Source organism: Oncorhynchus mykiss, chromosome 26 (assembly GCF_013265735.2).
Source record: "Oncorhynchus mykiss isolate Arlee chromosome 26, USDA_OmykA_1.1, whole genome shotgun sequence".
Classification (NCBI taxonomy): domain Eukaryota; kingdom Metazoa; phylum Chordata; class Actinopteri; order Salmoniformes; family Salmonidae; genus Oncorhynchus; species Oncorhynchus mykiss.
The window spans coordinates 24,496,492-24,518,084 of NC_048590.1; the positions used below are offsets into that span (position 1 = coordinate 24,496,492).

The window sequence follows — 21,593 nt, forward strand, 5'->3', positions numbered from 1 at the left end:
TTATCTAACGTCAAAAGACTATCAAATATCTCCACACAGCTCTACCTCAGAAGCACCAAAACAAAAAATACCAAATCCCTGGAGAGAATCACAAGAATAGAATTACTACTCATTATAATTCTGTGGATAGAAAGACAGTAGGGGAGGATGACTTACAATTGGCTCTCCAGGGACATGGAGGGGTCAATGCGTTCCCCCAGAGCAGCACTGCAGTGGTCCAGAGAGGTCATCTTGGTGTTGACCAGACAGCAACTGGAGTGGATGCGGGGCGGACGCCCTCCTTTACCCTCCCTGGTGGGCGACATTCTGGACTTCTCCGCCCCTTCAAACTGGACTGTAAGTAAATGAAGGAGACACCGCCAGATATGAGCATCACAATACAACAGCATCTCAATAGAGACATTCTGGAGACATTTCAAGTATCAGCCTTGGAACATTGAACACCCTGCCTCGGTTTTTGCAAATAGCTAAGGGATGGGCCTTCGAGTAATGTAACCCCTCAAATTCATAGACAGAGCTATGGATGCAAGTACAGACCACCCATGACATCAAAATTATAGTTTTAACAATGTTTTGAGGCTATTCGATGTTTGCCTACATTTATATTGTTTACAAAATGAGTAAAAACAAGCTGATATGAGTCTGATGAGGTATGACAGTTGAACTCAGCTCATGAGACATTTAGAAATGATATACTTCAAGAATCAATGGGTATATATCATTACTTTATAAGTCCAAAATGGATGTAGCAACTAAGGATTCTAGCTTTAACACACTGACCATTGAAGTCCATCTTGTGTTTCCTGTACTCGTCAATTGTAAGCAATTAAACTAAAGTGGCGTTGAGTTCAGAGAAGCACGTGTTCTAAATTTCAGGCATATCTGTGAAAAACAGAGCTGTTGTGACTTATTATTCATGATTCCTCCTGGTCTTTCCTGGCTTGTATGTGCTGTGCTGAAGTGAGACGTGTTAATGAGAGGAGACAACCATGCCTCAGTGTTTAAAACGCACACACCACCACTTTGTACAACACATCCCTCTCAAGGACCTTCGCAGAGCGAGACAGAAATCAATCCAGCCACACTGTGCCAGACGGGAGGGAAAACACAACATGTACAAACTAGTCTAGGCTAATCACTGAGCCAGGCCTTGAAAAGTGCCAAGGTCACTAACTGTAGAATAGACAGGCTCCCTTGGAGGTGATCCATCTAAATAGTGACACGACCCTGACTAAACGCTAGAGGTCAGAGAGTTGCTTTTAGAACAATCAGAAACAAGCTACTCAATCTCCCTATTTACACAGTCTGATGTGAGATCAGAGCGTGGGAGGGGACCAGGAGTAGAAGTTGAAACCTCAGAACTTCCTGGTTGTGGTCAGCGGTTAAAGGTCAGAGACAGTGACACAGGAGAAAGGGGGTGGGGGGGGTTTTACTCCACAGCTCATTCCTGTAGTTGATGTCACACCATCCTTTGGAAAGAGACCCATTTCCAGTTGCCTTGGCCTTGCTACCCCCCAGCAGTAAACTGAGGTCACCCTCCAAACATCAAAACACATTACCAGGGTCTGTCACTGCCAGAATGCTGAAGACCGCTTTAGGACTTCAAGAGGAGTGGAGCAACATCAAACGTTGAGCCTCTGATGGAAGCAGTTCATTTAGCATACTCTTAGTTGTGATTGCATGCCCCCCGCCACCACTCATCTCAAGGGCTAATCTCACTCCAGGCCTGGCTTTAATTTCACTGAGTGGACAGCTCCAGACAGACAGACAGACAGACAGACAGACAAGAGCCACTGGAATCACAACATGTCGATGGGGAGGAATACGCTTGTCTAGTCTAGACCACACCTCCAGTCAAAGGATAGCGTTTCACTTTCTGTAAAGCTATTGTAACATTGAGAGTCCTTACAGTCCTTCCACCATTATACACTGAACAAAAGTATAAAACGAAACATGTAAAGTGTTGGTCCCATGTTTCATGAGCTGAAATAAAAGATCCCAGAAATGTTATACACGCACAAAAAGCTTATTTCTCTCAAATTTTGTGCACAAATTTGTTTATGTCACTGTTAGTTAGCATTTATCCTTTGCCAAGATAATCTAACCACCCGACAGGTGTGGCATATCAAGAAGCGGAATGAACCTCATGATCATTACACAGGTGCACCTTGTGCTGGGGACAATAAAAGGCCACTCTAACACAATGCCACAGATGTCTCAAGTTGAGGGAGCATTCAATTTGCATGTTGACTGCAAGAATGTCCACCAGAGCTGTTTCCAGGGAATTGAATGTTAATTTCTCTACTATAAGTAGCTTCCAACGTCGTTTTAGAGAATTTGGCAGTACATCCAACTGGCCTCACAACCGCAGACCAAGTGTAACCACGCCAGTCTAGGACCTCCACATCTGGCTTCTTCACCTGCGGGATCGTCTGAGACCAGCCACCCGGACAGCTGATGAAACTGTGGGTTTGCACAACCAAAGAATTTCTGCACAAACTGTCAGAAACCGTCGCAGAGACGCTCATCCCGTCGTCCTCACCAGGGTCTTGATCTGACTGCAGTTCGGAGGCATAACAGACTTAACAGACAGTGGACAAATACTCATTCGATGGCCAATGGCGCGCTTCACGGCTGAATCCCGGTTTCAACTGTACCAGGCAGATGGCAGACATTTTGCTGATGTCAACGTTGTGAACAGAGTGCCCCATGAAGGCAGTGGCGTTATGGTATGGCCAGGTATAAGCTACTAACAACAAACACAAATTGACGGCAATTTGAATGCACAGAGATACCGTGACGAGATCCTGAGGCCCATTGTCGTGCCATTCATCTGCCGCCATCACCTCATGTTTCAGCATGATAATGCACGGCCCCATGTCAGAAAGATCTGTACACACTTCCTGGAAGCTGAAAATATCCCAGTTCTTCCATGGCCTGCATACTCACCAGACATGTCATCCATTGAGCATGTTTGGGTTGCTCTGTTCCCGCCATGTTTGGGATCTCAGTTCCCGCCAATATCCAGCAATTTTGCAATGCCATTGAAGAGGAGTGGGACAACATTCCATAGGCCAAAATTAACAGCCTGATCAACTCTATGCGAAGGAGATGTGTCGCGCTGCATGAGGCAAATGGTGGTCACACCAGTTACAGACTGGTTTTCTGATCCATCCTTTTTTTTTAAGGCATCTTTGACTAACTGATGCATATCTGTATTCCCAGTCATGTGAAATCCATAGATTAGGCCTAAGGACATTATTTCATTTGACTGATTTCCTTATATGAACTGTAACTCAGTAACATCTTTGAAATTGTTGCATGTTGCATTTATATTTTTGTTCAGTGTATAACTCTTACGTGTATTAATACACGTAGATGTCTTCCAGTAAACAACTTAATGTAAATGCCTGACATGCACAACTAGAAGCATTTAACTGTCTTCCTGATGCTAAGCTCCATACTGAGCAGCAGAAACCTATTCTGAGCATCCCTGAAGCATGCACAGCATGTGCTTACTTACCACTGGCAAAGCTCAAGCACTTATGATCATGTTGTTCCACCACTGGCCACCAGGGGTTCCCCTTAACCTAATTTCTATTGTTCATGTGAATTGACATATCAGTACTTCTAATAAGCTAAGGCTGCATTTACACAGGCAGCCCAATTCTGAGGTTTTTCTGAATTAATTGCCAAAGGATATGACTGGTCAAAATACCATTTAATAGCAAAAATAAATAAAAATCTGAATTGGACTGCCTGTGTAAACACAGCCTTAGTGAAACATTGCTCTAAAGCGCAAACCAGTTCAATGGCTTGGTTATACAGAATGATAATGGTGTTTTTGCACTCTTCACTTTTTTGCACTGATACATAATTGAGTCTGAAGATGACACACATTGTATAGTATAAACGAGGCCAAATTATTTGTTTTTACTACTCTCTGTTGTTCCATGGAGGATATATTCTCACACAAATGTCATCCGCTTCTGTAAACGGTACAAGTAGCTCTCTTTGTATATGTTTAAGGTATATGTGTATGTGTGTGAGATAGTGTTTCCATGGAGACTGACCGGGTGGGAAAAGATGCGTGTTTGCAACGTCCCACACCATGTCAGCCAAGACACAGCCAATCTGTAGCTCTGCAGCAAATCTTCCCCTGAGTATGTGCTTGCGTGTGTTTGTGTGCAATAATGTCAGAGAGAGAGAGAGAGCAGGAGAGGGACTGCTGTAGTCTATATATTTTGTTTCCTCTTTAATTAATAAAACAAAACCCTATCTCTATAAAAACAATGTCCCCTGTATCTCTGAACTATTGGAGACTACTGAGGGGAGGACGGCTCATAATAAATGGCCGGAACAGAGTAAATGGAACGGCATCAAATATCTGGAAACCGTGTGTTTGGTGTATCAGTCTTTACCACGAGCCGGTCCTCCCAATTAAGGTGCCACCAACCCCCTGTGCTCTGGGCGTATATGTGTATGTTGGTGTTGGATATGTGAGTGTGTGTTGTGAAAGGGAGAGTATTATCAGAACACGAGGAGTTCCCATGTGAGGAAACCTCTGTCACTTTCGGTCAGCTACCCGTCATCACCGTGGCAGACAGAACACGCGCTGATGCTATCAGCGATCACATACCAGTACATGACATTGGCAAATGTCTGTCTACATTCCAGGTCTATGAAGGAATATGAACCAGCACTAAAGTCTGTTATTAATGGCTTGATCGTGATAGTTTAGACTGACGTTCACCTGAGCCCTAGTCAGAGCTCTCAATTCCCCCTTTAATTATGCCTAATACTTTAATTCCTAAACACTCAAAACACCTCAATTAAACTCTGACATCTACAGTAACATCAGATCCACAAGGAACCCGCTCAATGTGATTAAATAATTGTTATTCTCTTGCTTTCGACTCCTCCACCTAGGCAGAGTGAATGGCAATCCTCCGTGGTGTTCACCACTTTATAGTCAGAACAGGCCCTTTTCAGAGGCAATGCACATTGCTTCAAAAGAGGCATTACTAAGGAGTGAACCACTAACAACAACAAAAAGCGACCATTTTATTTGTTTGAGTGTGAAGAGACCGTGTCTTCTATGATTGCCAACCGTCTCCCCCACAATAGCTGGAGCTGCAGTGGTATTATAGTTTGGCTGATTCCTGGTGATATTCAGCCCAAACTCATTCCCTTTCATTCTCCACCGCTCACACTCAGAACGGACAAGAGGAGGTTGAAGAGAGGATTGGCACACAGGTAACGAGCCCTGTGGGGCAGTTAGAGTGACTTACAAACACGCCGTTCTGTGTGTGCGTCTGCCAGCCTGTCTACACGACCTGTACTGTGGCATGTAAAGCAGAGCAAATGGAATCTCGGTATCAGATTGAACTGTCAGGCAGATGGTGATGGATGGTTGAAGGGCCCACCCTCTCCAGCCTTCCACCTATCTCTACAGGCTCCCAACAAAACACAGGCTGCAGGGCTGGAGGGAGGGGGATGGAGGTAGAGAGCAAGGGAGATGGAGAGAGGGAGCTGATTGGCTGGGACTTAGATAAACGCAGGCCACAAAAGGTCAAAGGGACATCTGGAGGACCAGAACATGCCCAGAGCAGAGCAGAGAGGATGGGGGGGGGGAATAGAGAGAGAGCGACAAAGGAATTCAGCAAGCTGAAAACCACTCACTACTACCACCCACCTTCCACACAGCACATTTACTTATTAAGCCAGCTAATTAATTCTCATTTACTAATGGTACTTCCATCAAAGAGTGAGTTCACTGGTCAGTGGGGAAAGCTTGAGATCTACTACTGTATTACAGGCTTACAATTAATAATTCCAGCTTGACGTGTGAAATGATTAACAGGTCTGAAGGCTCATTGAAATGCATGACACATTGTGAGCATCAAACCATGAACCCATACACTGCCATGGGAGAGAACGAGCAGCTTGTAAAACCACTGCATTTTGTTGACATCCAGAGTATATTGTGCTTGGGGAAGTCGAATAGGATCGGTTGAAAGGATTATATAGAAACACATTTGCTGAGCCCAATGGTCTTATTCTCTGATGAGTTCAACATCAAGGCACGTTATTTTTCTATCAAATTCCAAAACGTGTTCTGATGAGTTTTCCAAAGACAAAGGAACAATCCTCCAAAGGCAAATGCATGCAGATTCCTTGAACAAAAATGAAATATTTTAATTACATTGTTTGTATTCTAGTGAGACAGAGGGAAGAGAAGGTAAAAGAATGGCCTGAACGCCCAGACAATCAATTCACATCCGAAAACAAAGGCAAAAGCTCTTCATTACATCCAGACAAAGGAATTGGTCTTCTATTTATATGCAGATGTAATATCTGTACTGTCACGGCTGTCAGGCAATATTTAAATATGATAATGATGTTGAACTGGTGAGACAGGTTCTGTTCGGCTGTACTGGACACTGTTCTATCCAGGTCCATATCACACGGCTAATCATAATAGCCCTGGTAACGCTTGTAGCCTGGAGACCTGGCTAGGGCCAGGAGGAGCAATGGCTTTTGCCCCCAACAGTTCTAGGATCAGATTAATTACCCTACACCCAACTTTAACCATTAGGAGGATGTCAAAACATCTGACCCTGTAGCAGTGGTTAGGAACCTACTCTTACTATCTCCTCCTGTTTGCCTGTAGCCAGAGGCGACAGGAGGCAAGAGGCAGGCACCTGTACTCACAGGAAGGTTAGAGAGGCCCCACTCCTAGTCTCTATATTCAACATCTGACCCCTGTGATGTAGTGGGAGTTGAGACAGAGAGAGGATCCTCTTTCAGCCAGACGCCACACTAAAACCCACTCATATCCCACGCATTGGGGAAGTGCAGCCATTCCCAAGGCATTATAGGGCATAAATCATCCATCCGCCTGTCCTCACCCTCAGAACACAGCCAGCTCATTTTACTGGCCCGCTGTCTGGCTGTCTGGTGATGGAGGGAGGATGGCTCATTGTAATGGCTGGAATGGAATGGATAGAACAGTTTGAAGGGCATTAAACACATTTCCAATTTAAACCTCAGCCTCCATTGGTCACTCTACAGTAGTACTCCCCCTCTACACTACCAGGGGAGTACAGAGCCTCAGCCTGGGTATTAGTTCTGCTACACATGGCCCCTCTCCTCTCGCTCTCTCCCTGGATAATTAGTTACTGATTGTAGAGCTGTGGAAAAGCTGCAAACATCGGCAAACACACAGAGGCTTCTTAATAGGAAATGGACCAAGTCTCTATTAATCGAATCACAAGCAAGTCTCAAGTCACAAGGTCCAAGTCTCAAGTCAAGTCCAAGTTGTGCATTCTAAGAGGAAGTCAAGTCACAAGGTCCAAGTCTCAAGTCAAGTCGTGCAGTCTAAGAGGAAGTCAAGTCACAAGGTCCAAGTCTCAAGTCAAGTCCAAGTTGTGCATTCTAAGAGGAAGTCAAGTCACAAGGTCCAAGTCTCAAGTCAAGTCCAAGTTGTGCATTCTAAGAGGAAGTCAAGTCACAAGGTCCAAGTCTCAAGTCAAGTCCAAGTTGTGCATTCTAAGAGGAAGTCAAGTCACAAGGTCCAAGTCTCAAGGCAAGTCCAAGTTGTGCATTCTAAGAGGAAGTCAAGTCCAAGTCGTGCATTCTAAGAGGAAGTCAAGTTGAGACACGTTTTCTTTAAGTCAAAATGTGTCTATACATGCAATGATTGCAAATCTTTGTCTATTTATTGAGACTACCAGGCAGCCCTTTTTATAATTTTGTCTACAACACATTTAGATGATGTAATTGTAAAATAGGGATCTTGTAGCAGTCGTCAGGGCATGACATCGGCAGAAGGCAAGGCAGGTTGATGTGCTCAGAGTGTAGATTTGTTTACAGGTCTTGGTGATCCAATGGTGAAAGCACCATATAATACAAAATATAAGAGTAGATTTACCAACTATACACAGCCCAAAAGAAATGTATTCTGTTTGAGGCATAAACTGTCCTATCTGAATGGACATAGGTAGCGGGCAAGACTGTACAGCCTCCCCTTGAGAAACCAAACTATCTAACAGGAGCTGAAACAGGTACCCTACCGTTCAAAAGTTTGGGGTCACTTAGTAATGTCCTTGTTTTTGAAAGAAAGGCACATTTCTTTGTCCATTAAAATAACATCAAATTGATCAGAAATACAGTGTATATACTGTTAATGTGGTAAATTACTATTGTAGCTGGAAGTGGCTTATATTTTTCTTTGCAACTCTGCCTAGAAGGCCAGCATCCCGGAGTCACCTCTTCACTGTTGACGTTGAGACTGGTGTTTTGCGAGTACTATTTAATGAAGCTGCCAGTTGAGGACTCTGTTTCTCAAACTAGACACTCTAATGTACTTGTCCTTTTTCTCAGTTGTGTACCAGTGTCTCCCACTCCTCTTTCTATTCTGGTTAGAGCCAGTTTGCACTGTTCTGTAAAGGGTGTAGTACACCGCATTGTACGAGATCTTCAGTTTCTTGGCAATTTCTCGCATGGAATAGCCTTCATTTCTCAGAACAAGAATAGACTGATGAGTTTCAGGTGAAAGTACTTTGTTTCTAGACATTTTGAGCTTATAATGAAACCCACAAATGCTGATGCTCCAGATACTCAACTAGTCTGAGGCCAGTTTAATTGATTATTTGATCAGAACAACAGTTTTCAGCTGTGCTAACATAATTGCAAAAGGGTTTTCAATTAGCCTTTAAAATGATAAACTTGGATTAGCAAACACAACGTGCCAGTGGAACACAGGAGTGATGGTTGCTGATAATGGGCCTCTGTACACCTATGTAGATATTCCATTGAAAATTAGCCTTCCAGCTACAACAGTCATTTACAACATTAACAATGTCTAAACTGTATTTCTGATCAATTTGATGTTATCTTAATGGACAATTTTTTTGTTGCTTTTCTTTCAAAAACAAGGACATTTCTAAGTGACCCCAAACTTATGAAAGGTAGTGTACATACTGTATACTGCTTGACCACTCCCAGGACCATTTAATTACCCAATTGGCAATTACAGTCAATAAACTGGTTCTACAATGCAAAAGGCAATTTCCACATTGTTACATTTGTTTTAATCAGACTTAATGACTATTCATTTCAAAACCATTCATACATGGAACAATCGTTTATCTTCTTCAACGTACTGACTACATAGCATGGCGCGCAGGCCACGTAGCCTTTTCTATGCGCACTGGGACACGCTCCTATTACGCACAACCAGAATGACAGAGACATAGGACACAGGCACACGGAAGTCGGACGCAACCCGGGAAATATGAACAAAGGAAGCCATACATTGAATTAAATAAACAGAACTTCTACCTCAGGAGTCTTGCGAACGTTCCTGTGCACAATAAAGGGAAGATGGTAAGAAATGGTAGGCTAAATCAAACATGAAACAGAAATGCCTACGTGTGGCAATAAACAGTATGGGACGATGAAACGCCAGTAAACATTGTAGGGTTATATACGGAAAATAGATTTAGCACATTAGCGCATTTAAACGTGTGAAAGCAAGAAAACAAAGACTCTCTGGCAGGAGTATGAAGAGCTCAAGTGGAGAGACTATGGTGTGTCCTCGCCACAGTAATAATTCCTTTTAACAAATTACAAATGCAAGCTTCATAAGTAAATGATCAATTTCAAGCCATTTTGACATACTAAATGGCTAGTAGATCTAATTGTTGCCTGATGTTCCATTGCTGGTGAGCTAACAAAGTAAACAGTCAATATTATTGATCACCAAAATATTTTTGGAGCTGCATATTTATTTATTATGGCAATCCTCTCCCTACAATTTGCTGTTTAAGCTGCACCCGATCCTATAGCTGTACAGCAAATCAGCAATCTGTTCACTAGTGCACCCGACTTGTGTTTATTGACAGTTTGCTGGTTCAATCAGAGGGCCAAGTGTGCGTTTCACTAGCCAATCTGTTGCATGTTTTTTTTTTTTTTTTTTCTTCTTTTTTTTTTTGCAAGGGCGATGCTGCGGCTACTGTCTCTTGCTGCATGGAGCATAATCTGTGGAGACTCTGACACAAAACGAGTGACAAAACATTACAAAACCTAGTCAGGAAATTTCAAGTCATCAGTCTCAAGTCAAAGTCGAGTCCAAGTCATGTGACTCAAGTCCAGAAGTCTGAAATAGGGTTATTATTTGGTCACAGAGCATTATAAGAACAAGGTCAGACACTGTGTTCTCACCAAAATAAACAGTAGTAAACTTTGGGATTTGAATGGGTTCTTAATCAAGGGTTTGAAAGTATGATCTATAAAGAGCTGCGGGCAGGGGGAACAGTTATGACTATGTTGACAGTAGCATTAGGGGTCACCTACACTTCCAATTACCCATTCAGAAGGCAATTCAGCGCCATTAAAAGTAATGAGTCTTCGTCCACACAACCTGGACTAGTGCTAGTGATTTTCTGTCATATGTAATCCAGATGGAAAAGGGCAGTTATTACAGAGATCATGTGAGCCGTCAAACTGATTTAAAGATACTGTAGAGCTGATCAATAACTTCCTCCTCACTCGATGAGGTCACACAGTAAACTGGCTGACACTGTTTTCATAGGTTGTCATAGTGAATGGAATGTTGTCTTACAACTGTATGGTATGTTGTCGCCCGCGCAATTTGTCATTTCTAAACTTTAACAGACAATGACAGTTCACCAGTACAGTAGCCTATCAGGGAACAGGATGAAGAGGATGAGCATTGAAAATGCGATATGGTTATGGATATGGCGAGAGAGAGAGGCAAGGGGACATTGTTGATGAGGGGCGCTGGGTGAGCCTCTCTGATGGTGGTGGGATGAACAGACAGAACAGGGACAACAAAACCCACCATGGTGGTGCTGGTCACAGGCAGTGTGCCCAGGGGAGTGCTGGGCTGGCTGGGGGGGCAGAGCGGGGGGTGACTCCACCCCCTCCAGCAGGGCCAGGGGAGGACTGTGGTTGAGCTGGCCGACAGGAGGGGGCCACGGCAGATCCTTGATCACTTTAATCTCTACTGCAGGCAGCCCAGGTCACCAGGACGGGAGCAAGAGGGAAGGAGTGGAAGAGAGAGAGGTAGAGGCAGAGAGATAGAGAAGAGAGAAAACACGAGAGAGAGGCAGAGAGAGATAAAGGGATAGAGAGGCAGAGAAAGATAAAGAGAGACAGATGAGGGGAAAAGGGGAAAACAGAAGAGGGCAGAGTAAGAGAAATGCAGGACAGTAGCATCCCATGCAGGTACAGGTCAGGTTAGTATAGCACAGCATAGTCAATGGAACAGCAGGGAAAACCAGTAGACAGCAGGACTGAAAAGGAAGGAATATTACTTTACCTGAGACAGACAGACTCTGGCCTTTGACCTGCCCACTTTGCCTCTACATGTTTCTTTGACGTTTTACAAGGAGTCAACCCGGGGAATTTTCAACTGCAGGTCAGAGTCATTAATTACGCTCTGGGTTTCACAGGGAAAGTGGCTGAAGAGAGCTACTAACGAGGGTTTTAAAACAGAATCAAAGACCTGAGTGGACCTGAGCATGACTTGGCTAGTGTGAACAGCCTCACGGACAACACAAGCTCTGGTATGGCTCATAACGGAGTTAAAGTCTGAAACTGCCTCCACAATAAGATAAAGGGCAATTTACAAGATTCTCTCCTTGAGCCAGACACAGTGGAATGCATTGTAATGGCGGGGGGCACCTGGCAGACCTAGCCCCTCAGTAATGTATCGTTCATGTCCAGATGGGAGTATTACCAGAGTAAATCGAGTGCTGGGGCGCCGGCCCATCTTTCACTAGGGATAGCCCACTTGTTTAATAGCACAGGAGGCTCCCTATCCACCAGGGAGCTGCTGGTCTGTTTGCTGCAGTGGCTAATAAAGAAACATGGTGCAACGGAATCGTTCTCTGATTAAACGAATAGAGCCCTGGTGTTATGTTTCATCACTGAATCGCCCTCATAAAATAGTAGTAGTTGCAGCAAGATGCATTGTTGAAAGTAGAAAAGAACACACCACAGAATGGTTTAGTTCAAACACATTCCGGTCTAACCATTGTCTGAAAAACAATGACATTCAACCTCTATTCCAAGGAATTCTTTACTATCCTCATGCCAAGTAAGCCATTCATTTAGAATCTCCCACCTCAGGCGATGGAGTGACTGCTGCTTCCACTACTGATGAAAAAATAAAAGCTGGGAGTTTGCTGACTGTCGCCTGGATGTCGCCAGGTTTTATAGGCTGCGAAACTAGCTTTTCTTCGGTGAGTTGAACGGACACATTATTGACTTGTCCATGTTCTGGCCTGCAGGAAAAAGCTGGGATGCAGAACATGCTAATGAGGAAGGGGGAATCAGCTCAGCAGGTGACGAGGGAAAACAGAGAATATTCAGTTGGACAAGCAATTAAAGACCTCAGCCTTAGTGCCGTGGTGGCAGGGTGAGTGTGACGTTGCTGCAGGACTATTGATATGATAAGGGCTCATATGAGGATGGAGTCCTCACTATGAATGGCGTTCTCGGAATGAAGTGTCCTCACTTTAATGGTGTCCTCACCAAGGACAGTGTCCTTTACTCACTATGACAGCCAATAGCGGAGAGAGTTATCCCTGGTTCTCAGACAAAGGCAAATGAGACAGAGGTATAGGGTTGGGACAGAGGTCAGAGCTCTAGCAGCTAATATAATACATTCCTGCCTTGGGATGCCTCACCACTGAGCGATTTAAAAGTTGAATTCTCATTTCACATTCCAGGTTAGCATGTAATTGTTTTGGGAGTAGCAGGCGTTGCAGTGTCACGCAGCCTTGCTCTGAGGATGAAAAGCCAATTCTTACAGGTTGGTCTCAGCTCAGCTCTGCTCAGATGCACAGTGCAATAATGAGGTGAGCGGTCACACAGCCACTTCTAAAAGAAAGGTAAACTGATTCAAGTGGCAGAAGTACAGTGGCAGTCTTCAAACCTCCGGGTGTCTGATTTTTCCCTTACCCTATAACCTGTTTCAATTTGCTGTCAGCCCAAGAGCCTTTTCTGAATACATTTTGGCTTGGATGTTATGTTGCGGCTCAGATGAGTGCATCTTAAGGCCTCGACACGCTGCTTTGAGACACTGTGTGAAGTGACCCGCCTGGGACTGGGGAGCAATGGGGGCCAATTCATCATCCTAATTTTTCAGGCTGAGGTGATAAGAGAGGCTGAAACTCAGCAATGACATTTTTTAGTTTGATCTCTGGTGCCTCTATCCACAGCCTATCCAAGTCACACATACTGTGCAGTACTGTGTGCCAGATAGAATGGTCTGTGTGTGTGTATGACTGGGCTGGCACAGACAGGCGTCAGGTCCTTTAGTTGGCACTGCCTCAACAGGGCACATGTCCCAACAGTGATCCATGTGTTTTGCTTTGGGAAGAGGTGAATCATGGGTAGAAGGTTGTTATCTTACTCCGTATGACATCCCGTGGGACTTGGTGACAGTGGAGGTGCCTTGAGCAATAGGAGGAAGACACAGAGCCCAGCTCACCCCATTCTACCAAACCCCCTGGGGTTTACTCTGCCCTAGACGGTCTCTCAGAGTCACTCTCTACAACTATACAGTCCATTCTACCAATGTTCAGGACCTTTACTCTCAGTCAGGATGAATGTTGATGTCTCCAGGGCATATTGGTTAGAAGTACTCACTGTAGTGTTTTTGCTGACTTTAATGTAGTATTCACTTTAGTTAACTGTAAATACTACAGTATACAGTTCACTATAGTATAAATACTGTAGTAAAATAACTAGTATATACTAAAGCAATTAATGTCATGTTTTTGCAGATTATTGTAAACTATAGTATTTACTGTAGTGTTTTTGTTTTGTTATCTTTGACTTAGAAGTGGAGGCTTTCTGCTTGAGGAAACCTACTGAGCAAATGTTCCATAACCTGTAGGTAGGTAGTACTGAGGTCTGAACGGATAGTTCAAGCTTCTGCTCTTTTCTGTGACCTACAGGGAACATAATATAAGGTCTATACTTGGCATGTACGTTTCTCACTTATTGGAGGCACAAATTGGGATATGGGGAAGGGAATGAGCAGGGTACATTCAAATTAAACACTGTAGTACTGTATATAGTAAGTGTCCTTACATAAGCCGGGATGGCTCATAGGAGCAGGAGCGTGAGGCGGCTTGATGTACAAGTACACCCCCTGGACAGGATACTAGTCTATATCGCAGGGCCTTACCCCCAATCTATCTCCTTAATGCTGAGTGTCAAGCGGAGGCGCATCGGGTCCCATTTTTGGTATCACTCGGCCAGGGATCAAAATCCCAACCTTCCAATCTCAGGGCAGACACTAACCACAAGGCCACTGAATTGCAGCATATACTATAGTTTTAAAAAACGGTAGTGTTTTGCAGACTGTAGTGTTTTTGTGAACATTACTATAGTATTGGCTACAGTGGTTTTTTGTTGTTGCAGAGAATGCTGTAGTACTACAGTTTACTACAAAATTCTATATTATGTACTACAGATGACTGAGGGATACTACAGTTTAGTTGTCTACAGTATACTACAGTTTTTTATAGAATGCTATAGTAAGTACTGTAGTATCTCATAGCCTAGTAAACTAGTATTTTTTCATGTGGGTGTGCACAGGTGTTAAATGTTGCCGGGTCCTGCCGGGCCTGAAACCAGGCACTATGATCCAAATGAGAGCTTAGAACCGGTACCTTTCGCTAGCCTATTTTAATTATCTAATGAAAAACTGTTGTCTACGTTTAATTTTTCACAGCCAACAACACGAGTAGGCTAAGCAACAGCAAACTCAGACAACCCCATAGTAGAATAGTTTACCTATTCAATTGTTCAGCCTGTCGCATTCAATGCGAGAAAATAATATTCCTCTCAAGGCGCATTCAAATTGCGAGTATATGCCCAGTCACTGTAGCCTACAACGTTCTAAATGAAGTCGCGGAAAAAAGAACACTCCTTTGAAAGCAGTCGATGGCCACTGTTAAAAGAGGAGGATCGCTGAGCTTTCTAGTGTTACTACTCTTATTTCTCAAATCCAATAAATGAGTAAAATGCACAATTTTAGAACCAGAGTTTAGAGCAGACAGATGGTTTATGCGTGTTAGCGGGCACCAATGTCCGTTGAATGCATAAGGAAGGGTGGGGCTAAATGTAACACGGGTCATGTGTAATAGGTGTCTTCGATTATATTCACAGCCGCATATATTCCCCCCCAAGCAGACACAACGATGGCCCTGAACAAACTTTATTTGACACTATGTAAACTGGAAACCACATATCCTGAGGCTGCATTCATTGTAGCTGGGGATTTTAACAAGGCTAATCTGAAAACAAGACTCCCTAAATTCTATCAACATATCGATTGTGCTACCAGGGCTGGTAAAACCCTGGATCATTGTTATTCTAACTTCAGCATATAAGGCCCTGCCCCGCCCTCCTTTCGGAAAAGCTGACCACGACTCCATTTTGTTGCTCCCTGCCTATAGACAGAGACTAAAACAGGAAGCTCCCGCGCTCAGGTCTGTTCCAACGCTGGTCCGACCAATCTGATTCCATGCTTCAAGATTGATTCGATCACGTGGATTGGGATATGTTCCGCATTGCGTCAAACAACAACATTGATGAATATGCTGATTTGGTGAGCGAGTTTACTAGCAAGTGCATCGGCGATGTCGTAACCACAGCAACTATTAAAACATTCCCAAACCAGAAACCTGATGGCAGCATTCGCCCGAAACTGAAAGCGCAAACCACTGCTTTTAACCAGGGCAAGGTGACCGGAAACATGACCGAATACAAACAGTGTAGCTATTCCCTCCGCAAGGCAATCAAACAAGCTAAGCGTCAGTATAGAGACAAAGTAGAGTTGCAATTCAACGCAATTCAATAGGTATGTGGCAGGGTCTACAGTCAATCACGGATTACCAAAAGAAAACCAGCCCCGTCGCGGACCAGGATGTCTTGCTCACAGACAGACTAAACAACTTCTTAGCTCGCTTTGGGGACAATACTGTGCCAATGACACGGCCCGCTACCAAAACCTGCGGACTCTCCTTCACTGCAGCCGACGTGAGTAAAACATATAAACGTGTTAACCCTCGCAAGGCTGCAGGCCCAGACGGCATCCCCAGCCGCGTCCTCAGAGCATGCGCAGACCAGCTAGCTGGTGTGTTTATGGACATATTCAATCAATCCTTATCCCAGTCTGCTGTTCCCACATGCTTCAAGAGGGCCACCATTGTTCCTGTTCCCAAGAAAGCTAAGGTAACTGAGCTAAACGACTACCACCCTGTAGCACTCACTTCCGTCACCATGAAGTGCTTTGAGAGACTAGTCAAGGACCATATTCCCTCCACCCTACCTGACACCCTAGACCCACTCCAATTTGCTTTCCGCCCCAATAGGTCCACAGACGACGCAATCGCAACCACACTGCACACTGCCCTAACCCATCTGGACAACAGAAATACTTATGTGAGAATGCTGTTCATCGACTACAGCTCAGAAACTCGTCATCAAGCTCGAGACCCTGGGTCTCGACCCCACCCTGTGCAACTGGGTACTGGACATCCTGACGGTGGTGAGGGTAGGTAACAACATCTCCACCCCGCTGATCCTCAACACTGGGGCCCCACAAGGGTGCGTTCTGAGCCCTCTCCTGTACTCCCTGTTCACCCACGACTGCGTGGCCATGCATGAAACCAAATCAAGTTTGCAGACGACACTACAGTGGTAGGCTTGATTACCAACAACAATGAGATAGCCTACAGGGAGGAGGTGAGGGCCCTCAGAGTGTGGTTTTCAGGAAAATAACCTCACACTTAATGTCAACAAAACAAAGGAGATGATCGTGGACTTCAGGAAACAGCAGAGGGAGCACCCCCCTATCCACAACGACGGGACAGTAGTGGAGAGGGTAGTAAGTTAAGTTCCTCGGCGTACACATCACAGACAAACTGAATTGGTCCACCCTCACAGACAGCGTGGTGAAGAAGGCGCAGCAGCGCCTCTTCAACCTCAGGAGGCTGAAGAAATTTGCCACTTTTATATGTTTACATACCCTACATTACTCTACATTACTCATCTCATATGTATATACTTTACTCGATACCATCTACTGCATCTTGCCTATGACGTTCTGTACCATCACTCATTCATATATCTTTATACATATTCTTCACTTGTGTGTATAAGGTAGTTGTGAAATTGTTAGGTTAGATTACTCGTTGGTTATTACTGCATTGTCAGAACTAGAAGCACAAGCATTTCGCTACACTCGCATTAACATCTGCTAACCATGTGTATGTGACAAATACAATTTTATTTTATTTGAGGTAGGTCTACACTATATTCACAGTACGTCATCCTTGTTTGGCTGAGTGACAGTATAATGGTTTTTGGGTGGACATTCAAGTCATAATGTTCCTATAACTAGCAACAAGATAGCCTAATGTTTAGACTTTAGAGTTTGATCTAGCTAATGATTAGCCCAATGGGGTAAATGAGCAACCACAAGCCTATATATTTATAGCTGGTGGGCTGCATCAGGTGATCATTCTTTCTAAATAACATACCTGCCTGATCATATGGACTAATAGTTATATTGGGCTCATTTCTGGAGGGGAAATGATATTGTCAGCATAATTTTATTTTCATTCATTTTGGAGTAGGATGTCCTTTTATGTCTCAGTTATTTTCCCCCAAATGTCGATCCCATCCACTACCTGCAATATGTGCTTTTGTCAGTATATATATATATATATATATATATATATATATATATATATATCTATATCTATCTATCTATATCTATCTATCTATCTATCTATCTATCTATCTATCTATATATATATATATATATATATATATATATATATATATATATTACAGTTCATTTAGGGAAATCAGTCAATTGAAATAAATTCATTAGGCCGCACAATTATATCCCCCCCCCCCTCTGAACTAGGGACCCTTCACCACCCAAATACCATTTTAACCACGGGGTATGCCATACACACAGGTCATCATGACTACTGCATGAACAGGACTTGTCGACAGATGGATGTCTCGACATGACTGGTGTTTAAGAGGTATTTCACCAATACCCCATCCGTCTATTACATAAGCTTTGCCCATGTCGGTACACAAAACATTCTGTTGACACAGAGAGAGAAAGAGAGAGAGCTTTTTAGGAGGGAAGTTATCTTCTTGGGCCCAATCTCATTCTAAATCCACAAAGCTTCAAACATCCAATTGACTTAACATTGGCCAGAGCCAGGACTTGTTGGATTCTCAGAATATAACGGTGATGACAGGAACAGGAAGACACAATGACATAGCTTCCTGTGACATCCTGCCCTGACAGGTCTGTGGAGTGTGGATTTCCGGCAATTCTGGTACGGTGTCAAGTGGAGTGTTCGGTCTTGTGCCAGTTTTGACTGGTGATGAAGAGAGTGAGAGACAGATGGAGAGAGAGAGAGTCCGAGAAAGACATTCCATAAAAGCTCTAGACTATTATTATTAATATATATATATATTTTTTAAACGTCTCTACAAGAGGTATTTGTTTACCTTGTCCTTTTAATTAGGCAGCACAGTGTAAACAGCGATGCTACATAAATCACTGGCCCACTTGTGCCATTTCATTTAGTTCTGCTTAATTTGCCCTGCTAATTGCATGCATATTCAAAATAAGTTGGTAGATTACAATATTTATGGCATTTATTAGGAGTTGGAGGATAGCTCGGAAGAACAAAAATTGCTTTTGCAGATGCTCTCATATCACCATCACCAGAAGCTAGTAGTTCACGGCTCATTGTGGAAGAAACTGACAAATACACGCTGTATCCATCGAATCACAATCCACCTCAATCCCTCTCTCCCAACACTTATCCGTTGTGAAGAAGAGAATCTGTTCCTATTAAATATGAAAGTGGAGGTGAGCGAGTGATGGAGGGGAGATGACAGCGTGCCTGTTCTGCCTAGACTCAGCTGGACATCCAGCGGGGCTCTCAGGGGAGAGCAGAGCTACGGTCAGGTTGGAAGAGCGCCCGCTCTGTGCAGGGGGAAAGGAGGTGGGGGTTAGGGCTGGGTGGCCAACGTGTGTGAGTGAAAGATAACAGGCAGCGAGCTGTGCGTTCAAAGGCAGCGGAGCCATTTGAGGCTCATGAAAGAGGCTTGTCAGGGGGGGTTATCAGCCATAGAGCAGCGGAGGGGAGGCCAGAAAGGGGGGGGGGGGGGGGGGGGGGGGGGGTGAAGCACTGTGGAGTGACAAGCCATCACGGGGGACAGGTCTTTCACAGAGAGAGAGACAGAACCATGGGGCCAGGGCATGGACCAGGCTCACCAACCACTCTGTTATCTCCTCTTTAAAACAAACTGCAGCAATACTACTGGAACAAAACTGATTCAATGATTTACTTAAAGAATAGAAGAGCTTTCTCTGGGTCATTAAGTCCTTGAAGAGTCATTAAAACCCCATAAAGCGGTGCGTGTTGCTACTCAGGACCTGGCTCAGGGCTCTGACAGCATCTCCTGTTATCTTGCCTGCAGTAAGTGCACTGGGTTAGGCTGGCAATCAGCCAATCTCATGGTGTTTAATAGGCAGCAACAGGGCCTATGGATTAAGGACCACTGGCTCTCTAGCCAGACACAATGAGGCACTACTCAGATTTACAATGGCTGCCTGTTCAATGTCTGGGTGTATTAGTGTGGTGTGGATTTTGAACATGGACACACACACGGTCTGTACATACACATGCAAGTGTGTGTACCCCCGCAAGCATGCACGCACACACACACACATACATACACACATACCAACCCCTATCACACAGAGGCTCTCTTCATATGGCCAAATTTTAATGGATCTTCCTCACTCCCTCGGGCTCATCCATCACAAAGTCAATGCCTGAGTGGGAAGGGGGGGGGGGGGGAGCAGCGATGATGAGTGATTAACCGAACGGCAGGTACACAACGTCCCAACACCCTAACAAGGGAGGGAATTTACATTCCATTGCATATCTGCCGAGAGAATAATATGCGAGGACCTGTAAAACCAACAACAAGTACTGCATGTGTGGATGCACTAGGCAGGGAGGCAGGCAGCCCCACGCGGCAGGGACATCTAAGGAGAGGAGGTGGTATACAGCTCTAATGAAGACAAACAGCGCTTTATTCAAATGGCATTACAGCGTTCAGCTAGGGAGAGATAAAGGTGGCTACATTATGGTGCTTGTTTAATACCTCTTATACACCCACTCTGCACTATTTATGGGGGTGCATTTTTCTTCATTAACCGTTACTATTTTGCGTGCCGACACTTTAATTCCGCACACAAACGTCTAAATATAAACAGAAATTACGTGGCATCTTCAAGCGGCTGAAAACCACAGACGAGATTTGAAGAGTGAACAATATCATTATTCATCTATGCAAATGGGGGTTTAAAATGCAAACAATTTAACTTCACCAACAGAATATGAAACGCATCATATACACAATATCTGAAGCTAGGTGGAAAGTACCTTCCTAACACACCCAATGGTAACAGACGACAAGTCATTAAGGTGACAGCGAGGAGAAAGGGACTGTCCATCGCCCTGACCCTTGGCCTGGGTTGATGACCTGTCCTGAGTGATCTGAGACTTCTGGCTGAGCATGAGGTACCGGCTCATTCAACCCCCCCATCTCTATCTGCAGTCGCCAGGGTCGCATAATGATGACACACTTCTTACAGTGCTCTGACGATGATATAATCTTCAAACAGCCAGGATATAGAAGATAACGCGTAAGACCTAGGTCTACCAGAGCTGTCACCTTTAAGACATAGGTATATGGACAGTGTTAGAGTTGAGGCCCTTTTCATAAGAAGTTGTTGCTTTTTGATGATCAATATGTCTAGAACAGAGCCAGTTCACAGTCAGGTCTTCACACAAGCTGAGAGAAAGGGAGGGGGTTCTTCTTTCAGAAAGCTGTTTTATGACAGATTGTGAGAGAAGTCTCCCTCCACCAAACACTGGGATATCATTATGGGCTGAATGGAACAGGAAAAGGTTGAAGACCGGCAATAAATCAAAGCACTTCTCCAACCCCAGTCTTCCTCTTTGAAGGATAACTTCAGCACTCTTACCTCTGTTCTCCCACAGCAGACATCACTTTGACATCCCGAGCAAATGAAATTAATTACCATCAAAAGGAAATAATGTGAGAGGAGTGTTTGTAAATAGCATCCTAAATAATGTTGTCTTAGTGCTGGATGAAAGACACAATAATGAGGGGAAAATAAATGAAGGAAAGAAACCAACATCCGTTTTTCCTCATAGCTGAAAGAGACAGCACACATTTACTGCAGTATGAAACAGAGAAACGTAGAAAAACTAAATACAGACAAATAGAAACAGAGGGACAGAGACAGAGACCAGCCCGGGTGGTGTGTGTTAGTGGTACCTGTGAGGGATTTAGAGGTGTTGTCCTTCCTGGACTCTGGTTCTGATCCACTGCCACTTACAGAGCCCTTGTAGCTAATGCAGTCAGAACAGAGCAGAGCTGTTCAAAGAATACAAAAAAGGTCAAGA

The 21,593-nt window shown here is 44.1% G+C and overlaps 1 protein-coding gene across 4 annotated transcripts in view; it reads right to left on the minus strand.

Annotated features, from left to right (window-relative positions):
- Positions 1-21,593, minus strand: part of LOC110506455 (SH2 domain-containing adapter protein F) — a 112,710-nt gene that overhangs the window by 9,519 nt on the left and 81,598 nt on the right. Inside the window, exons 4-6 of one of the 4 annotated variants that reach the window (XM_021586070.2) lie at positions 21,466-21,564; positions 10,868-11,032; positions 157-334 (exon numbers count right to left, since the gene is read on the minus strand). In XM_021586070.2, the coding sequence (XP_021441745.1) occupies positions 157-334; positions 10,868-11,032; positions 21,466-21,564 (442 nt within the window). The remainder of the gene's footprint in view (positions 1-156; positions 335-10,867; positions 11,033-21,465; positions 21,565-21,593) is intronic. The other 3 variants (XM_036964017.1, XM_021586072.2, XM_021586075.2) reach the window with 3 other exon arrangements.